This window comes from Chiroxiphia lanceolata, chromosome 6, assembly GCF_009829145.1.
Source record: "Chiroxiphia lanceolata isolate bChiLan1 chromosome 6, bChiLan1.pri, whole genome shotgun sequence".
NCBI lineage: Eukaryota > Metazoa > Chordata > Aves > Passeriformes > Pipridae > Chiroxiphia > Chiroxiphia lanceolata.
Window position 1 is genome coordinate 10,155,948 of NC_045642.1, and position 17,777 is coordinate 10,173,724.

The following is a 17,777-nucleotide window of genomic DNA, read 5'->3' on the forward strand; positions in this document are numbered from 1 at the left end:
GCCTGTGAATCCAGGCACCTGTATCCCATTCTGGAAAAACCATATGCAGTTTAACAGCTGAGAATTTGCAGAATGCCTCCACTGGTTTTCACACAGTAAACTAAGCTTGTGGAAACAATGGAGGGTTTGGAAGAAAGGAGGGAAAGGGCAAGAATACCAGCACTGTATTTAACAAAAAAAAAAAACACCAGAAAACCAAAAAACAACAAAACCAACAAAGTAAAGAAAATAACACTCCACAATGACCTAGTCACAAAAATCTCATCCACTTTAACTGAGAGGTAGAATCTACTCACTGACCTTGAAATATGTAAAAAAACGTTACCTCTCAGCATTTACATGATCATGCTCAAGGAATCTACCAGGGGGCGGGGGATGCAATCAAACAGCATCTCTTTGTATAGTTAAGAATAGACAAATCCTGTTGCAGTCCAATGCATTATCCCACTGTTATCATCCAACTCTAAATCCCTCACTCCTCTTCTGCCCAAAGTACCCAACCATTAAATTAATCTTGGAAAATAAAAGGGTGTTCAATGATCATCTGCTCTCTGTATTTTCTTGGGATGAAGACAGAAACTACAACCACTCCCAAAGTTCAAGGTTTTCTTATTTCTGCCTTTTAGTTGTTCTGGAGGTGAAAAAGAGGAGATTATTTTCAGAGTCCAGCTCCACGATAGACACAGAGACACCTTTTGCTGTCCCAAGGTGCCAAGTCAGGAGCACCACTGCTACTCTTCAGTGGAAATGCACACACACACTAGTAAAAAAAATAGTGGAAACCATCTGCTCAAGTTAGTTAACTGCCTTTAGCTTAATGTAATATTTACTCAAATCACCAATTGGAAATCAAAACCTACAGGAATGGATCATGCTGCTAGAAATGAGTACCAAGGAGTGGCTTTCCCCATGTGCCTTTAAATCCCTTAACCCTAAGGAGTGCAGGTGTCCTCAGCAGCAGTGGGCTGCCCCACACAGTGACAGGAGACTCCTGCAGGACACAGAGGGATAGAATGCTTTGCCTTTCCATGGTAAACCTCCTTCCATAGCTTGCTCTGGGCCTCAGATGTGTCCATTCCCATCATCACTAGATCTGGGTCTTCACACTGGCCCTGGCCTTTTTGAAACACCAAAGCAGCAGAGATGCACCAAGGACTAATTTGACTGATTCCACAGGGTTACATCCTACGTGGATTTGGACAAGTGTTTGTTAGCAATAAAGCTAAATGCGATGCAACATGAGACAGGCACAAAATGTAATGAAACAACACATTTTCTGGATCAGCAGTGACTGTTCCCTGGAAAGGCTCCAAAGTGAAACAGCTGCATAAGCAGCTAAGGCAGACAGCTACCAGAAGCTGCAGCAGGAAGCTTTCTCCACCACAATGATTTTCACTCCATCCCCTTTACTAGATATGAAAATGCTTCTGGCAAAAATAGGACTGCTCAGTAGGACATTCCTGACTTACAGTTCATCTCACATTTGCAGTCTCAGATTTTATCACAAAAATTCATTGACAGACACTGGATACAGCAGTGCAGTCATAGGTATACAGAAAGCACCAAGCAACCAATTTAAAGTTGGAAGCATTATAATGAAAGAGACTGAAAGATTAAAATCTACATGCCACTTCAGACATTAAAAATGTCAAAGGCTGGAGTTTTAATTTTTAAAAAAACATAAAAAAAGAAATAAAGGTTAAGCTTACAACAGGCATGACATGTTTTATCAATTTAAGATGCAAATCCAGTCTTGCTACAGCCCCGGTCTACCTAAGCACTTCAACACACAGTTGCTCTGTTAAACTCTGCTACCCTGCTCAGGTACTCTCTGCTCCTGCAGATGAAGATCCCTGGACAAAGTGCTCGTCACCTACTTTTCCACAAACCAGCCCAGCCACTGACACCAACAAAGGACGTGTTGCTATAAAATAACTCTGTTACCAGACACATTAGAGCTACAGGAGCACAGTGCTCCCGTGACAGCGACATGCCCTGCACTGCTCAAGATGCTTGTGCTTGCTGAGCACTGCCATAGCCATACAGCTGCTTTTAGTAAAAGGCAACAGAACATGACCCTGTCAAGAACAGTGAGGACAACTGTAGCTAAATAGGACAGTGATTTGGAAGGTGTCCACTTGACTGCGTACATATACAGAAAAGGGACAGTGCTGACTTAAAACATGAATTCTTCTATTCATTTTTGGAATGATGTCAAATACCAGAACATATACCCAAATTTTCTGTGGCTAACGGATATACACTACATGCAAAAATCTTAAAAATAACTAAATAAATAGAAATTAATTCTTCCAAAGGAAGGGGGGAGAGAAGGCATAGGAGCTAATTGAACTTGCCCTACGAAGATTAAGTAGCATTTAAAAGTGTATTTTTTCTCTGTTGTACCATGTTTCATGAATTCCTTATAAAGTTAGCAAGGTTAAAAACATTTCATTTGACAAAAATAACATTCAGTTAGATGCATTTTCATGAGAGGTCCTAACTGTCCAAAGGGTTACGTGGACACTGCTTAAGTGCTCTACAAATAGTTCCAACGTTTACCTTAAAATATTATTAAGACTAGCTGCATCTTGCTGAATGGATATCTTTGGAGAGTGAACACCACATAAAAACCACTGTTGGGGAAGTTTAAAGGCAGCTGGGAACACCAAGGCTCATGCACCTCTAATTGCAACTAAACCCTGCCTTGGTGCATGAAGCACATCACAACCACTTCATTTCTGCTTTTGATCCCACCAGTATTTTACTCTCTGTACCCTCAGCTGAGCAGCTCAGAAATATGCAGTTTTGTCCTCTCATACCAAAGGTACCCAGATATCAGTGACTGGCAAAAACAGAGACACAGCTTTTCCTTTGTCTTCCAAGACTGTAACATGGATTTGAGGCTACCTAACATAGGCTGACTTTGGCCAGAGCTCTTCCCCCGCCTCCGGGCCCTGCAGCTGCTGCACTCGCAGCTGGACGCAGCACAGTCCAGGGATCAGAGGATCTATCTTTACTGCCCTCCTGTTTTATTGAGTCAAAATGCCAGAAGTGAAACATTAGTACAATTATTGCATTCATTTGGCTCATCTTTAGTGGGATTTTTTTTCCTCTTTTTTGGAAGATAAGCTTCTGCATGGAAAAAAAAAAACACGTGCCTTCATTTTTCCTGGATGTATTTGGACACACTTGTCTGTCCATCCTCTCTGCCACATGGTTATCTAATATTAGATTTGTGCATAAAAAGTTTTCCATACTTTGAAATCAAAACAATGGTATGAAAGACATTTGAAATTTATATTCTGCTATGGCATATATTAAAGGAGGGCTGTGTGCATTCAGAGTGCTGGAAGGTCAAGAGTGCCTTCAGTGATGCAGAGCTGTAGGGACTTCGGAGCTTTTCTGAAGAGCTCTCTCAGGTGGCATTGGTCATATTTAAATATGCTAACCTGATCTTAGACCTTTTATAAATCGGCCAAAATAAATTTTAAAAACATTTCAGTTAATAGACATATCACAGGAAAGTATCCCTGGAAACTTTGTTCTCCTGCACCAGTTACAGTTATCTGAAAAAACTCGCACACCATCTGACGAGACATGTTATACTCATTTCAATAAACATATTATCCGCCAGAAACCAGGCAAATGCTTTAATCCAAAAATGTCCTCAAATAAAGCACAAAATAAGCCCTCTAACATCCTTCGGAATTAAGAGTATGTTTGCTGTTTTCTTACCTGTCTTTCATTGTAATCAAAACACGGGGAAGAAAAAAAAAAACCAAGCCCACACCCAAAACCCAGAAGAGATTAGTTTCTTTTCTTGTTTTGGCCAGTTGCTTAAACAATCAAAATGAAAACAAGATAAACCTTGCAGAAAGAATGTTGCCTGACTATCCCAGCCATGAGCATGGTTGGCAGCATGTAAGTACCTTGCCTGTTTTTTGTAGGCTTACGCCTGTCATCCTGAGATAGTGCTTCAAGGCTATACTTAAAAACTTAGCAAAAAAAGCCCAAAACAAAACCGTGAAACTAAAGACTTCAGAAACAGAGATCTGATGAACAAAGATAAAGAAATAAAGGCACCAAGAGCCTCATCTCTGAGCACAGCAGAGACTAAGCAGAGACCAAGTGTTGGGAGCCTTGCGAGTAGTGACGCTTGTGAGGTTGAGAAGGAATAGTTATTCCTCTACACGGTTTCAAGGGTCAGGGGCTGACCAGCCAGCAAGGACTTGCCTACAGACCCAGAGGAAAGGATTTCTTGAGCTCTGCAGCATCCAAAGCACACAGGCATGTTGATCAACAACCATGGTTTTGCTACAGGAAGAAATTGGTAATATGCTTTAAAAATAGCAGTCCTGTCGCTACAGCCTGGACTGTCTACAGAGATGAAATAATACACTGAACCTAGAACTTACAACTAAAGAACAACAATCACAGCAATCTGATAAGTGTGCTAAGCTTCCACTTCGAAATTGGCTTTTTCAAGTAAGTGGTCAGTCAAGTTACTTTGAGGATATTTCACAGAATATTTTAAAATATGTTCTAAAATATATCTTTCTGTTAGATTAGTTATTCACCAACACTCAATGAAGGCTTGGCTTTTAGAAGCCAGTACTGGGTAAATGAGCCTTTACAGTACTAGACATGGGTCTGAGTCAGAATCCAGACTTTTTAATTATTATTTATTTATTTTTAAAGAGCTTAATCATTTAATCCCATCATTTTTAACTTTCCTAAGCAGAATGACTGTACAGTAGTGTACAGAACCTATAGATGAGCTCAAAATGCTACAGGAAGGCAGGAATTCTGGGCTCCTGAGGTCTCTTTTTCCAGCTCATCATGCAGTCTTCAAAGTCACTACATTTCGAGTGCTTGCACTCACAGCCACTTACTAGTAAAGCTAAATACAGCTCAAAAGAGTGATAATCTGACTTTTTCTGGTTTAACTGGTCACTTGCACAAATCAGTTTACCATGGACAGACAATGCCTTTAGTTTCTACAGTTTTACTTATTTGATAACACTATGAATTACCAACCAGCACCTCTTGGAAAAGTGGCATTCAAGAGTGTCAGCAAGCCTGAATTGTTCAAACAACCAGAATTAGAATATGTGCCTTTAGCATAACACTTTTGAGGAAGGTTTTTAGCAGGAAAAGTTAACAGCACTCAGAACCAACAAACCAACAAACCAGGCTGCTGGTAGCATGTCACACAGTGAAAATTAGATTTCGGCTTCTCTAGTTCTCATTTCCAAAACCTTTTTGGCTGAAAATAAAGAAGGTACATAAAAACCTCTTACTAAAGGGAAGAGTCATGGAAAATAAAAGTAAATATAAAATAGTGAAAAAAATCTAAAAAGGAGAATGCTTCAAAAAAAGGGGCAAAGAGCTGAAGACAAAACTTGGCAGCTAATTGCACATCATGAGGTGTAATAGTCTTTTTTACACCAATATCCAACACAACAGAAGGGAGATAAACATACACAGAAGATCAGTGTTTATTTACACGTATTAATGAGTCTGTTTTCACATTCCAGCCAGGGTGAAATTCAGATGGAGACACCTGCCTCAACAACACCGGCTGCGCTTGTTCTGCCACTATCAGGGCTGTATCCAGGCTGCCCGGCAGTGAACTTCCTACCCCAGATGCCTCCAGCCAGGCAGGAGATGAGGAAGCTGGCCCAGCCCTCGCAGCCCCACGGCTGGCCGAGCAGGGACCGGACCCTGGCAGCCCCCCCCGGTCAGGAATGGCTTCATCCCATATGTGACTATTTCCCACCTTGCTAAAAAACAAGAGAAAAAGGGGCGAGAGGGGGAGAACCTGAGAGAAATGCCTTTGCCTTCCACTGAGCACTCGCTGATCTGCATAACTTGTTATTACTGCTCTGGGTGTGTAGTCCTTGGCAGGAAGCTCACTGCCATCTCTTGCAATGTTTTCTAATCTAAGTTGCAATTTACCCTGGAGCGGTTGTTTTATCTGAATTGTAAATCCAGCGAGGATGGCAGAGTACAGGCAGGACCGGGACATTTTGCTGTTGCACAGGTCCTTTCAGAGCTGCTCTTGTAACTCTTTCAAAAGGGCAGTAGTCGGAAGCAACACAAGGCCAATTCAGAGTGTGGCAGAACCACATGGTTCCTTCTCAAGTCAGTATCTTAGTCAGATCCAGAGAGTGATGCAAGACAAGTCAGGCAGTATCTCTTGGTTGGTTTGCTAAGCAGAAACAGCCTGCCCTTGGAAAACACAAGCTGTTCTTCAGGGCTGAAACAGGAGCAGCAAATGTCCAGGGCAAAACACAAAGTTTGAAAAACTAATCAGAATTTGATCTAGCAGCATCAGCCAGACTATTAGAGAGACAAGGTGAAATGCTCCGTGGTCTTCCCCTTGGGGCCTCCCCTAACATAGATTAGGTGAAGGTATTTAAGCCTTTCCTGCAGGTCACGTTCTCTAAAGCTCTGACCATTACAGCTGTTCTGTTCTAGATTCGCTCTAGTTTATCTACCACTTGCCTGCTTAAAACTAAGCAAAATATTTTAGACAGGATTTTTCCTGCACCAACTTGGTGGAAAGGAAACATCCCAGTCCCTGACACACTGAAGGCCTCCTCAGACAGGCTCCCAGGATCAGCTCCCCGTGGGTCAGCACTATGGACTCAGGCTGGGTGTGTGGTTCATTACAAGCACCAGGTCATTTTCTGCAACATATTCCAAGTTTTCTCTGGGTATTACACTCCTTCGTTGGAAGGTTCATAATCTTTTAGCAGCTTTCAGAAATTTTACCCTGTTGATCTCAGACCATTTCTTCAAGATTTTTAGACATTCTAATCCTGTGTTTCAAAGCACTTGCAGCTTAGTCCTGCTTGGTCACATTTGCTCCTCCAGAACAAAACCAAGGCCCATTTGGGTACCTGCCAGACTCTCACAATTTTGGAAGATTTGAAGCAAGAAGTGACCAGTTGCCGGCTCTCCTTGACAAGGCTTTTCAACACAGAAATACTTTGGTTTTCCCCCCATCAGGTTTGTCTCAAAATACAGCTTTAAGCTCAGTCAACCATTCCCAATTTGAAAAAAGACCGAAGAACTAGAAAATTGTAATAATGTCACATTAAGGTATAAACTCAGATCATTTTTCAATAAGCACTTTTCAACAGATATACAGGTTAAGGCACAAATATCCCAGGGATCTGAAATGGCAAATAGTTTGCAGAAACTTGACTGTTGCAGACACAAACTTTGTGTGTAAGTGTAGACAGGTTAGGGAGTGTGGGAATTTTGAGAACTATCTGACGTAAAATAATCCACCTTTAGACAGTGTAGCAGAGAAAGTAAAGTAGCAGAGAAAGTAAAGCAAATAAACACAATTTCAAGGGCATTAAAAGAGAATTTCTACATTTACTTTATAACAGCTCCTAGTTAAGCTTCTTTTTTCACCATAAACTCCATCACTGTGAAGGTTTTTTTAGAGAGAAAATGCAAATAGAAGTTCTGTTGTTTGCTTAATAAAATAAGCTACTACCAAAATATTTTGCATTTTCTCTTCTTACACAGCACCTCTTAAAACCGGTATTTTACAGCCTACCAAAAGTAGGTTAAAAGCTGTCTGCACTGAGGCCTAAACAGAAGATAACGCAGAATTAGATTTATCAGCAGAAAGAGGAAAGAAAGCAACCACATCCCCAAAAGCCCCGTTCTCAGGGCAGACATGGGAACCTCGGGAAGGACCTGAGCTCTAGGAGACAGGAAATTGCCTTATTGTCTGAAATCTGGGGTCCAGCAGCCAAGTGTTTAATCGCTTCTTGGTAGCAAAAGTCATGTATTTCCTCACTTATCAGTACACAAACATTAGCAGAGCAAAGCTGGAAACGTAGCTAACAACAAACCCCCAACAACCACACCTGGCACCCTCGGGGTCTCCCTGAAGGTCTCTCTCTCTGACCCCAGCACATCATCAGCGGAGCTTTGGGCCAGGGGGCAGGCAGGAACATCCCTCGCCTCCTGCCCCAGCCTTCCCTGGTGGACGGACAGACGGCCCCATGGACGGACACACAGCCCAGCTGCTCCACAGGGCCAAGCCCCCAAGCCCTGTAAAGCCACAGTCACCGGGACACACCCTGTCGTAACCTTTTGTTTCATTCAGACCTCATTAAGCCACTCGCGGTGACAATAGTGGTGTTTTGTGTGAAAGTAACAGGGTGTCACTCCCTGTGGGAATCTTAATAAAATATCTAGGATATCAGGTCAGGGTGGGACAGTTCCCTCCTCTCGATTACTTGCAAAGACAGAGAAACAGCACAGTGCTGTTCAAGCAAGATGTAAAGCTACTGTTACCTTGCAAGCCAAAAAAAAAAAAAAATTAAATTCCCAAATGCCCAAAAAGTCTTATCTAGGCTGTCTGATTATGCTACTTTGGCCAGGTTTCATTGCTTTTCACGACTGATAAAGCTGAAAAAGCCGTATGTTTGTGGAAATGTCTCCAGGATAATAAAAATAAAGTGATTTCATTACCGAATCACATGCCAAACATTTGCTTTTGATGATGTAATTTGGCTCAATCGCCGTTTAAAACACATCTCAAAGAGTCAAGTACTTTGTTTTGTTTTCAAAGAACTGTCTGCTGTGTGTCCTGTCATCACCCGAGCTTCTCCCCATCCCCTCTCTAAAAATCCTTAGAGAAATGAATACATAGACAGCGTTCAACAACTGTGGTTTCACTGCATGTTCATAGGTGATTCGCTGTTTCTCATCTCAAATTTTCCTTACCACTCATTCTCATTAGTCCCATATTTTCTACTGCTTTGAAACAGAAGTTGCTTATTAAAACTCCTAAAAAAAATTTACAATCCAAATCCAGTGCAAGGCTTTAGGTGCCCAGTCCTAAAAGACAAAAGCAAAAAAGCACAGATATCAAAATAAACAGCTTGTCTTTCAAGTATACCAAACACACCTAGGTGTCACGTCAAAAGTCACTAGAATATGTGGCCCTTAATATTCCCAAAAATCTCAATAGCTTCTGGATTCTACTATCCAATCAGTGTGTGTTTGGATTATTAAAAAAACAAACAACACACACAAAAAAGCAGCTGAATGTCTCCCTCTGAAAAGCCACAACCATTCATTCCCTAAGTTTCCTAAATTCAGTAGTCAACTTCTAGTTTCAAGTTCTATGACCTTCACAGGAATGCCTTTTCATTATAATAAGCAAGTTAGCAACACTATCTAATACATCTATGATAAGTTTGGTGTGTTCATTATAAACCCTGATTATCAGGTTTGGAAATCTCCCCACTTCAATCATTATTTTGAAGAAACCAGTGAAAGGGATGTGCCTCTGGATATTTGCTCTTTATAGAATAAACAGGTTCAAACTTTCATTGTAATATGGATATTTTTGAGTTGGAGCACAACTGGCACTCCCTTCTTTCATCTTACAATTCAATTACTCTCTTAAAAAATCAAATGTTTGTCTCAAGGGATGCAATCAGTCAGGTCACTTGAACACACAACTTCACTGACTTCTGTACCAGCATGCACAGCACTGGAGAAACCTGGCTGAAAATCCCACAGTTGTCTCTGAAGGATCAACAAGTGCCAGCACTTTGGGAAGAAAGGTAGCCACCAAACCTGCAAGTTTACACATGCTAGATGATTTGCTTAATTAAGAGACAAGTATTTGTTTAGCACTGCAGAGCAAGGTGGGGAGAGGAAGACATCTAAAACCAAACTTGCCTCACTTACCATGAGGGGCAAGACTGCAGAAGAGGTTGTTTGCAAACAACTGAGGACTGGTAGGAAGCCAATTTCTACCTAACAACAAGGATATGGACCTGGTATCCACTCCTCATCCTGCTCATCACCCCACTGCTACAGAATGTGGCAGCACTCAATGCAGCCCAGGAGCACCTTTCCTTTTCTCAGCTCTGTGGGAAGGAGAGCGCCAGGCAAAGTAAGTTTTGTAAACTCCCAAGTAATATATTTGGCAGCCTTTGGAAACGAAGACAATATGAAAAGAGGCAGAAGGGGTTTGGCAGACAAAGACCATCCTCCTTTTATCACTCACAGGTTCACCACTGTGGTTAGTACAGGGAGACGAGGCTGAGAACTAGTGCAGAGTCAGGCACAAAACTTCCAGCCCCATTTCTGAACCAGGGCTCTTCTTCTGCTGACTCACACCCCGGTCCCCAACTCCCCTGAAACCACACACTCTCTGTAATGCTGCTTTGGTTAATCATTAACCCACCCAAGGAGCTCTGGAGCCCTCTCTGCAGCAGGGACACCAATGCCACTAAGTCCAGGTAAGACTGGCAGCACGTGACACTACCAAAAACAGCCACTGTTTTCACATAAGTCCTGGAAACATGGTTAAATATATTTTTAGAGTCATTCTCTTGCAATAGGTTTCCCAACATGAGTTTTTGGAAGGAAACCTAATCCATTATAAAACAAGATTTGAAAGGCCAAGCTCAGTCAAGACTAAAACCAGAGAGGCACTTGGGGACAGGGCTTAGCGGTGAACATGGTGGTGCTGGGTTAACAGTTGGACTCAATGATCTTAGAGGTCTTTTCCAACATCAACGATTCCATGGTAGAGTTTAAGATAATTTGGTTTTTAAGAATTTGTATCATTCCACATACACATCTACATACAAATGCATATATGTAAATGCACATATTTCTGTACACAATTTTATTTCCTTGCTTTATGCTAATATTGTTCAGTTCAACCTTGAAACTGCAGCTCAGACTGTACAAGTCCTCTGCCCAAGATCTGTGCCCAAGGTCTACAACACAGATAATGCTAAGAAGACCAAAGCTGTGCACAGGAATTTGTGTCGCCCCTGTCCCCCCAACACCACCATCTGAAATTGGTATTTTCAGAGAGAGATGCCAGAGTCTACTAAAGCAGCTGATAATTACACAGTAGCACTTAAAGTTTCCTTAGTTCTCAAGTGTAGGCCTGTGTTTTGAAAAAAACAGCATACAGGTTTGAGGGGGAAGACAACACCATATTTGCATGCTTTAGAGAGAATCGACACCTTCCTTGAGAGTAAGTCTGGGATGTTTTCATGTGCAGCAATCTCTGCTCTCCTTAAGCATGGGAGAGCCAGAATTTCAGGTGCACAGTATGAGCCAGGTCCTGCCCTCTGATCCATATACATACCTACCTCAAACATCAGTGGGAGCCTCATTTTTATGTACATGTACATATTCATATCATTTACACATGTAAACCGACAGTAAATCAACTGCAAGTAATGAATGTGCTGCATACAGAAAGTTAACACTCACATATGTCTTAAAAAGGCTAATGAATATACTAACACTAGCTGGATGAATTCTTGTTCATCATTGCATTACTTTTTGCATAGAGACATTCAAACTACCAGCATGGGGAACAACATACATTAAACCTTTAATGTTCTTCTGATTGTCCAGCTACCTTTCATTCCCTGAAGAAATAATCACTTCAGACTCCAAGCACACTACTCTGCATTAATTAGTAAAAGATGAACACCAGAGAGAAACTTTGTCATCATAAAAAATTTGTGCTCTTTTTCTAGACATATTAGCAAAAACCAGTGTGATATCTACAGTTTTGCCTACTTAGGACAGACTTCTGTTCCTCTCTAATGCTGGTGAACTGTGAAAATGCCAGCTCCAGAAATAGCAATTCTGAACAGGAATCATTTCCAACTTACAAGTTTGAGACTGAAGGAAGTTTATGTTCTGTACAGAATTAGCATTCCTACAGGTGAGCTCCAACACTTTCAGAGAAAGTTCATTTCTGCCCCAATTTTGTGCATGTCTTTCTACAGCACTCTGGTTTTATTCTGGGGGTGCCTTTTTGTTTGTTTGTCTGTTCTATAAAGAATTCAAGGGAAAATAATGCCCCCAGTAAGACAATTCTGAAATAGCAGTGGGTTTGAACTTCTTGAAAATTGCTCAACTGGTTTTATTCATCCAACTTAAAATTGTATCATTGTAGAAACTTTGAAAGCCATATTTGGCAATGTTCTTCAAGGGCAGGGAAGACACAGGATTATTGTTATTTAGTTGGAGTGGAACATTCTGTATGTATAAAACTTGTGTATATTGTAATGAGTAACTTAAGCGTGGCTGAAGAGTTTATAAGCACAAAAATCAACAAGTACAGCACTGAGCCCTTAAATACCACATAAAAAAACCAAACTGGTTTTGGGTGAGGCAGCAGATTTTCATTGCATTTAGAAGAAAAAAAAAAACCAAACCAAACAAAAAAATCCCTCCCATGAGTAATTTAGAACCCAATTGCCTTGTATCTCCTTTATCTCCTCCAAAGATTGGGAAGATTGTAAAGCCATATCTAAGCACCATGAGCTGCAGACTCAGCTACAGAGTTCAAGGCCACAACCTCATATAAAGCCTTCAAGTCATGTATTTTTTTAAAATGATGCCTACTAGCAACCTTGGCACTGTTTACAGAGCTCCAATTGCAAAAATCCACTTAGCTCATTGCTCATTTTGTGATCCTGCTTTAACAAGTAAGATTTTTACTCTGGGTTGATCTACTTCAACCACTCCCCAGGCAACCCTGCAGAGGTGAGTGCTGGGCACTGCTGCCAGGATTTAGCTGCCAACTCCTGTTTGCTGCTTCACTGCTAAAAATGGTACCTGGCATAGCATGCAAGTAAGGCAGAAACTTAACATCACCAGCTGCACCAAAGGGGAATGTGGTATGTCTGTTGTAGCCTAATCTCCCTGCACTGGCATCTTGGTTGGGCTGCCAGCGTTTCTGAGAATTCCTTATCTGTAATGGGGCTGTCAGAGCCCACCACTGCAATGACCTGGGAGCCTGCACTCCTCTCCCCAACATGCCTCCTCTCATTCAGGGAGCAGAGACAGGCTTTCAGAGCAGACTGTGATTCACGTGTGAGGAATGTTCGGTAGATATCCCCACCGAGCCCACAGACTGCGGTTACTGCCTTCATTCCCAGCAATCTGAAGATTCATGTTTCTCTCGTTAAATCAGCGATGACACAGTGAAGTGCAGGTCTGGGCATGATCCAGGTTCATGATGAACATCTACAAGTATTTCACAGAATATCTATACCCACACTATTCACATACAGACATTCTATATTCATTTGCAAGTTGATCATATTTGCATCATAGATACGTCCGTTAATTTCCACAAATACTTACACCACGCCACTAAAAATAAATCTTTAATCTCAGAGAGCAGTAATATCAAACTTTCAACACTGTGGAAGGTGTTGATTGGCCTCCTTCTTAACAACCTTGTAAAGCATCACACAGGCTATATATTTTGTGTACCAAGTGATTTCCCTGAGTCTTCTCACCATATATAAAAATTAATCGCTTTGCTTAAGAAGTTTGCAGAACTAGGCCTTGGCTTTGTAATGTCACACTTGAGAGACGACTTAATAGTTACATTTCACATGGGTCTTAAAACTGCTTTTTTGTGCTGCAAATACTTCCTCAAACTGACCATGGAAATTTGGGCCTGGGGCTGTATCTGCATGGCTAAGGTGCATGTGGAATATTTCCTATAATTTGTTAATCATCAGAGGCTCTCTCTCCCTTCCCTTTCCTGCCTGTTTTCATCACAAAGATGCTCCATGACATATGTTCAAGGAATTTTCCAAAGAACAAAAGGGATGAAGGAAGCACAGGTCAAAAAGGTAAATGAAGGGGAAAAAAGGAAAGGAGAAAAGCAGTGGTTGTCTGGAACACTGTAAATAGCTGAAATGACACTCTTCTAAATAAAACTATGTTAAGGACCTTTATTACCTTAGAAAACAAAAATCTTTGTGAGCTTCTGAAAAATGAATAGAAACAGAGGACTCCATAAGTACTGAAGGTAACGTGGTGTCCTTCTCCCTGGTCCTTTTGAGAAGTTTGAATGCAATGATGCAAATAAGAATAAAGAGACTTTCAACACTGCCTATCCATGAAATATCCCTTCAGTGTTAGTTTAAATTAAAAAGTCCTCCACAGTTTGGTGTCTAGGTACCCCTCTGCGTGCCCTTGCTCTCTGTTCTAACTCTACACAGTCAAGTAGCTTCTGAAAAGTTACCCTTCTTGGGGCAACTTTTAGCCATCACTTGACAGTAAATAAGTGAATTGCTCTTGAAACAAAGCTAGTAGAAATACTGTGTGATAGCTAGATGAAACAACTGGCATGAACTTGAGCTAGATTCATACCAGTGTTCAGTGGCTGTCTCTATCAAAATATGTATTGCATTCTCTCTGAAGAGAAGATCATTTCCTGTCCTTTCCACAACCAAGCAGACCGTCCCCTTCAGTAGTTACCACATAGCAATTATCCACATTCTGCTTGAGAAAAAGCACTTACAGGAAAGTATTTCAATCCATAAATAGTGCAGGATTTTCTTTTGCAGTTGTTTGTCTACTAGAGCCAACGCTAGGGGACAAAGAGATCCCCAGACCTCCGAGCAGCACTTCCAGAGAGCAGTTTAGGAACTGCTGCTGGAACACATTTGGTCTCTTTACAGCATGCACTGAGCAGCAAACTGAGGAGCCTGCTGAATGTGCTGTGGTTTGTACCTTGAAAAAACCCTGTTTAATAAAGCAAGCGGTTCTCGTGAGCCTGGAATGAGTGCAGCCTACTTCCTTCATTAGTATGCATCTTATGCCTGACTGATGCTTAATGTCTAAAAAGGGTAGAAAACTCTTCGGCCACGATTAAGACAGACTGTAAAGTAGGCTGCTTTAAGCCTCATACTTACATATCATGTGTTTCCACAAAACTTGCAGAAGAAAGATACCTTAAAATTTGCCCAAATCAGTTGACAACAGTTTCAATATATGAAAGGGAAGGTTACATGAATGGAAACACTGTATGTGATGGTAGAAACCTTGCTTCTAAAGAAAAACAAGTTTGAAAGTTTCTAAGCTATAAAATCCAAAACTGAACTCCACTTACCTTAGTGTTCATACAAGATCTTCCACGCTTATACTCTTTGTGACTTGCTCTTTTATCAAGCTTGTTCCACAAAGCTTTGGCCTTCCATGTGGTCACTCTTGATTTTAGTTTGGTGTAAAAGTTTCTGTTGTCCAAAGGATCTAATTCAAGTTGGCGAGTGAGAATATTAAAGGCCTGAATGGTGCCTTTGCATGTTGTTGCTTGCACAAAGTTCTCAAATATCTGGCCAGCTTGGCTGTATTTTTCATCATCGGTTTCCCCCATGTTCTGAGAGAGGAGTTTGAAAAGGATTAAGCTGGAGCTCTTGTGCCAGGGTACAGGTGATCAACAATACCGAGTACTTCCAAGCATGTTATTCCTAGAAAAGACAAACACAGGTCACATTAAAGTGTGTTCTGCATAACAAAACTAAACCCACATCCAATATGAACATAAAAAAGCCAACATACTGGACAACCAGGTACAAACAGGCACACAAGTGTCACAAACAAGCTCAACATACCTGTGCTGTCACAACATGTACTCACTAAGACTGTTATAAAAACCCTGCAAACTTGAGCCTGTTGCTTCATGAAGAACCAGCTTCACTGACAGTCTGAGGATTTCTTTAATTTTTTTGCTCAGTCCTAGGTAACTGATGAAGAAAACCCAAATGTCCAGATGCTTTTCCCAAGCAGCATTTATGTCACAGCAAGTTACCACATCTCTGGTAACGTTTTAATCTTAAAAATCCATGGAAACCTGCAGCCAAGAGTCAACATTATTTAAGGGATATCTTTTTTATCCTGTTGCACAAGCTAAGGCCAAGAGTGCAGCTTAGCCAGAGCAAGTTAAAATTGGCACAACCACTTGCCACAAGCAAATGCACCAAACAGGCTAAGCAGAAACATATCACAAGTTACACCAGAACTGAAGAAACTGAAAACAAGTACCCGCAGAGAGCCCCCCTTTTCCCAACTCTCTTGCCAAAATGAGAAAAGGGTTTGGTGCTCTAGTGCATAGAAAGGAATTTTATCTCCACGTCTCCACATGTTAAATGCTGAAGTTATGCATTTGGAGTCTTACCTTGTCATGTGCTGGTGATATAAAGTAATGATGTTTGGCCCGCTAAGCCCCACTGCCTTTTCCTAGTAACATGATCACTGTCAAACTGTGCCTGATATTCCAGATAAATATCCTTACGTTCTGCAAGAGCAATGCTATTCTAAATTAACATAAGTTTCAAAGAACCGAAATACTTTCATTGTGGCACTCCCTTATCCTTCTTTAACCTTCTTCTCAATCTCTAATGGGGAGCATCTTAGAGTCAGCCAAGGTCCACAGAAAACATCTAAGTGGCTTTTACATTTTCCAAGAAAATTGTTATGGGTTATGTATAAACTTGTCCTCAGAAGAGGGTTTACCTGGACTCAAGTCCAGAAATTTAAGTCATGTATTTTTCTCACTATTAAAGAATTATCTACCAATCCAAGAAACCAAAAACTAAATCAGTGCTTGCCTAACTTCCCACATAATTAGTTATTGTACTTGGAACATCATCTGTTGGCTGATAGTTTTAGAATAAATTGTTAGAAAGGCCTCTGAAGTTATGCTTTTTAATTTAACACTGTTCACAAACTATTCATTCTCTGCTTGCATAGAAGAAAAGAGGAAACATAACCAGTGTATTTAAGAAGAGACCTACCATGTCCATCTTACCATCCTCTAATACAGAAAAATATTATGCAACTTATTAAAGAGATCCCATGGGGAGATATGAGGAAGTATTTGGAATACTCACATTCCCTGGTTGTGCTCAAAATAAATAACCTTTGTGTGCACATCAGTCTGTTGTTGGTTTGTGGGTAAAATAAATTGGCAATGTTGAGAGTTTGTACATTTTCTTAGACCAAATGTCATGCTTAAGTATTTGGTGCCAAGAATAAGTCAGAAAATTTTTGTTTTCCCCTCTGAATACTTCATTTATAGTACGCTCCATGCCCTTTTCTGAAGAGCCTTGTGGCTTCGTGAGGTAAAAGCACAAACATTTTACGTGCCTCAACTTTCAGAAGGTCTAATTTTTCAAGAGACTGAGTGCCGTGAACTCCCATTGACTCAAACGGAGTTCAGGACATCCTGCACCTTTCCAGGTTCAAGTCCTCAGTGATTAAGGAGAAAACCCCTCCAACATGTCAGCAGGAGGGAGCGCGGCCACCTCAGCCCCCCCCAGTGCGGATGTGAGGGAGGCCCAGCGCTACCCTCACCAGTCCTGGCTCTGGGAATTAAGATTAGGTCAGTCCAACAAGAGCCAATAGATCCAAAAGTTCCATGGAGAAAGGGAAAGGCAGGGAACAACCGTGGAAGACAATGCGAGATGCTACACTGACACTTAAACAGCTTGGTAAACACACACCTCAGGATTTGAGACCCGTTGAAAAAAAAGAATTAAAATCAAGGCTAAGCACTTCTACACCTGCCTGAGGTAATTTTGTAACAGAAAAATCAAAGTGTTTTCCTTTTCCCTCAAAATAATTACAAATAGGTTCTTGGGGAGTGGGGAAGTGTCAGGGAAATGTTCCACTTTGGACATGTCAGCTCAGGGAGTGGCATTATTAGATTAGATTTCCTTCACTGCTGTAAACTCACATTGGTGCTGTCTCAGTGCTACCAAAGACTTTGACCAACACAAGAGCTATAAACAGTGCTTCCTATCCACTGTTTCATTAGCTCATCAGAAGACTGTTGTTACACGTTTATAACACACAAGTATCTTTAAAAGTTAACTCTTGGCATAATTGATAAGTGAGTCTGATCACAAGCTCTTTAATTCAGTATCTTTTCTGCTCACAGAGAG

General features: G+C 41.1%; 1 protein-coding gene across 1 annotated transcript in view; it reads right to left on the reverse strand.

The window, feature by feature from the left end:
• MICAL2 (microtubule associated monooxygenase, calponin and LIM domain containing 2) overlaps window positions 1–17,777 on the reverse strand; it is a 148,673-nt gene that overhangs the window by 89,600 nt on the left and 41,296 nt on the right. Inside the window, exon 4 of the mRNA XM_032690415.1 lies at window positions 14,945–15,302. Within this exon, the coding sequence (XP_032546306.1) occupies window positions 14,945–15,208 (264 nt within the window). The 5' untranslated portion in view covers window positions 15,209–15,302. The remainder of the gene's footprint in view (window positions 1–14,944; window positions 15,303–17,777) is intronic.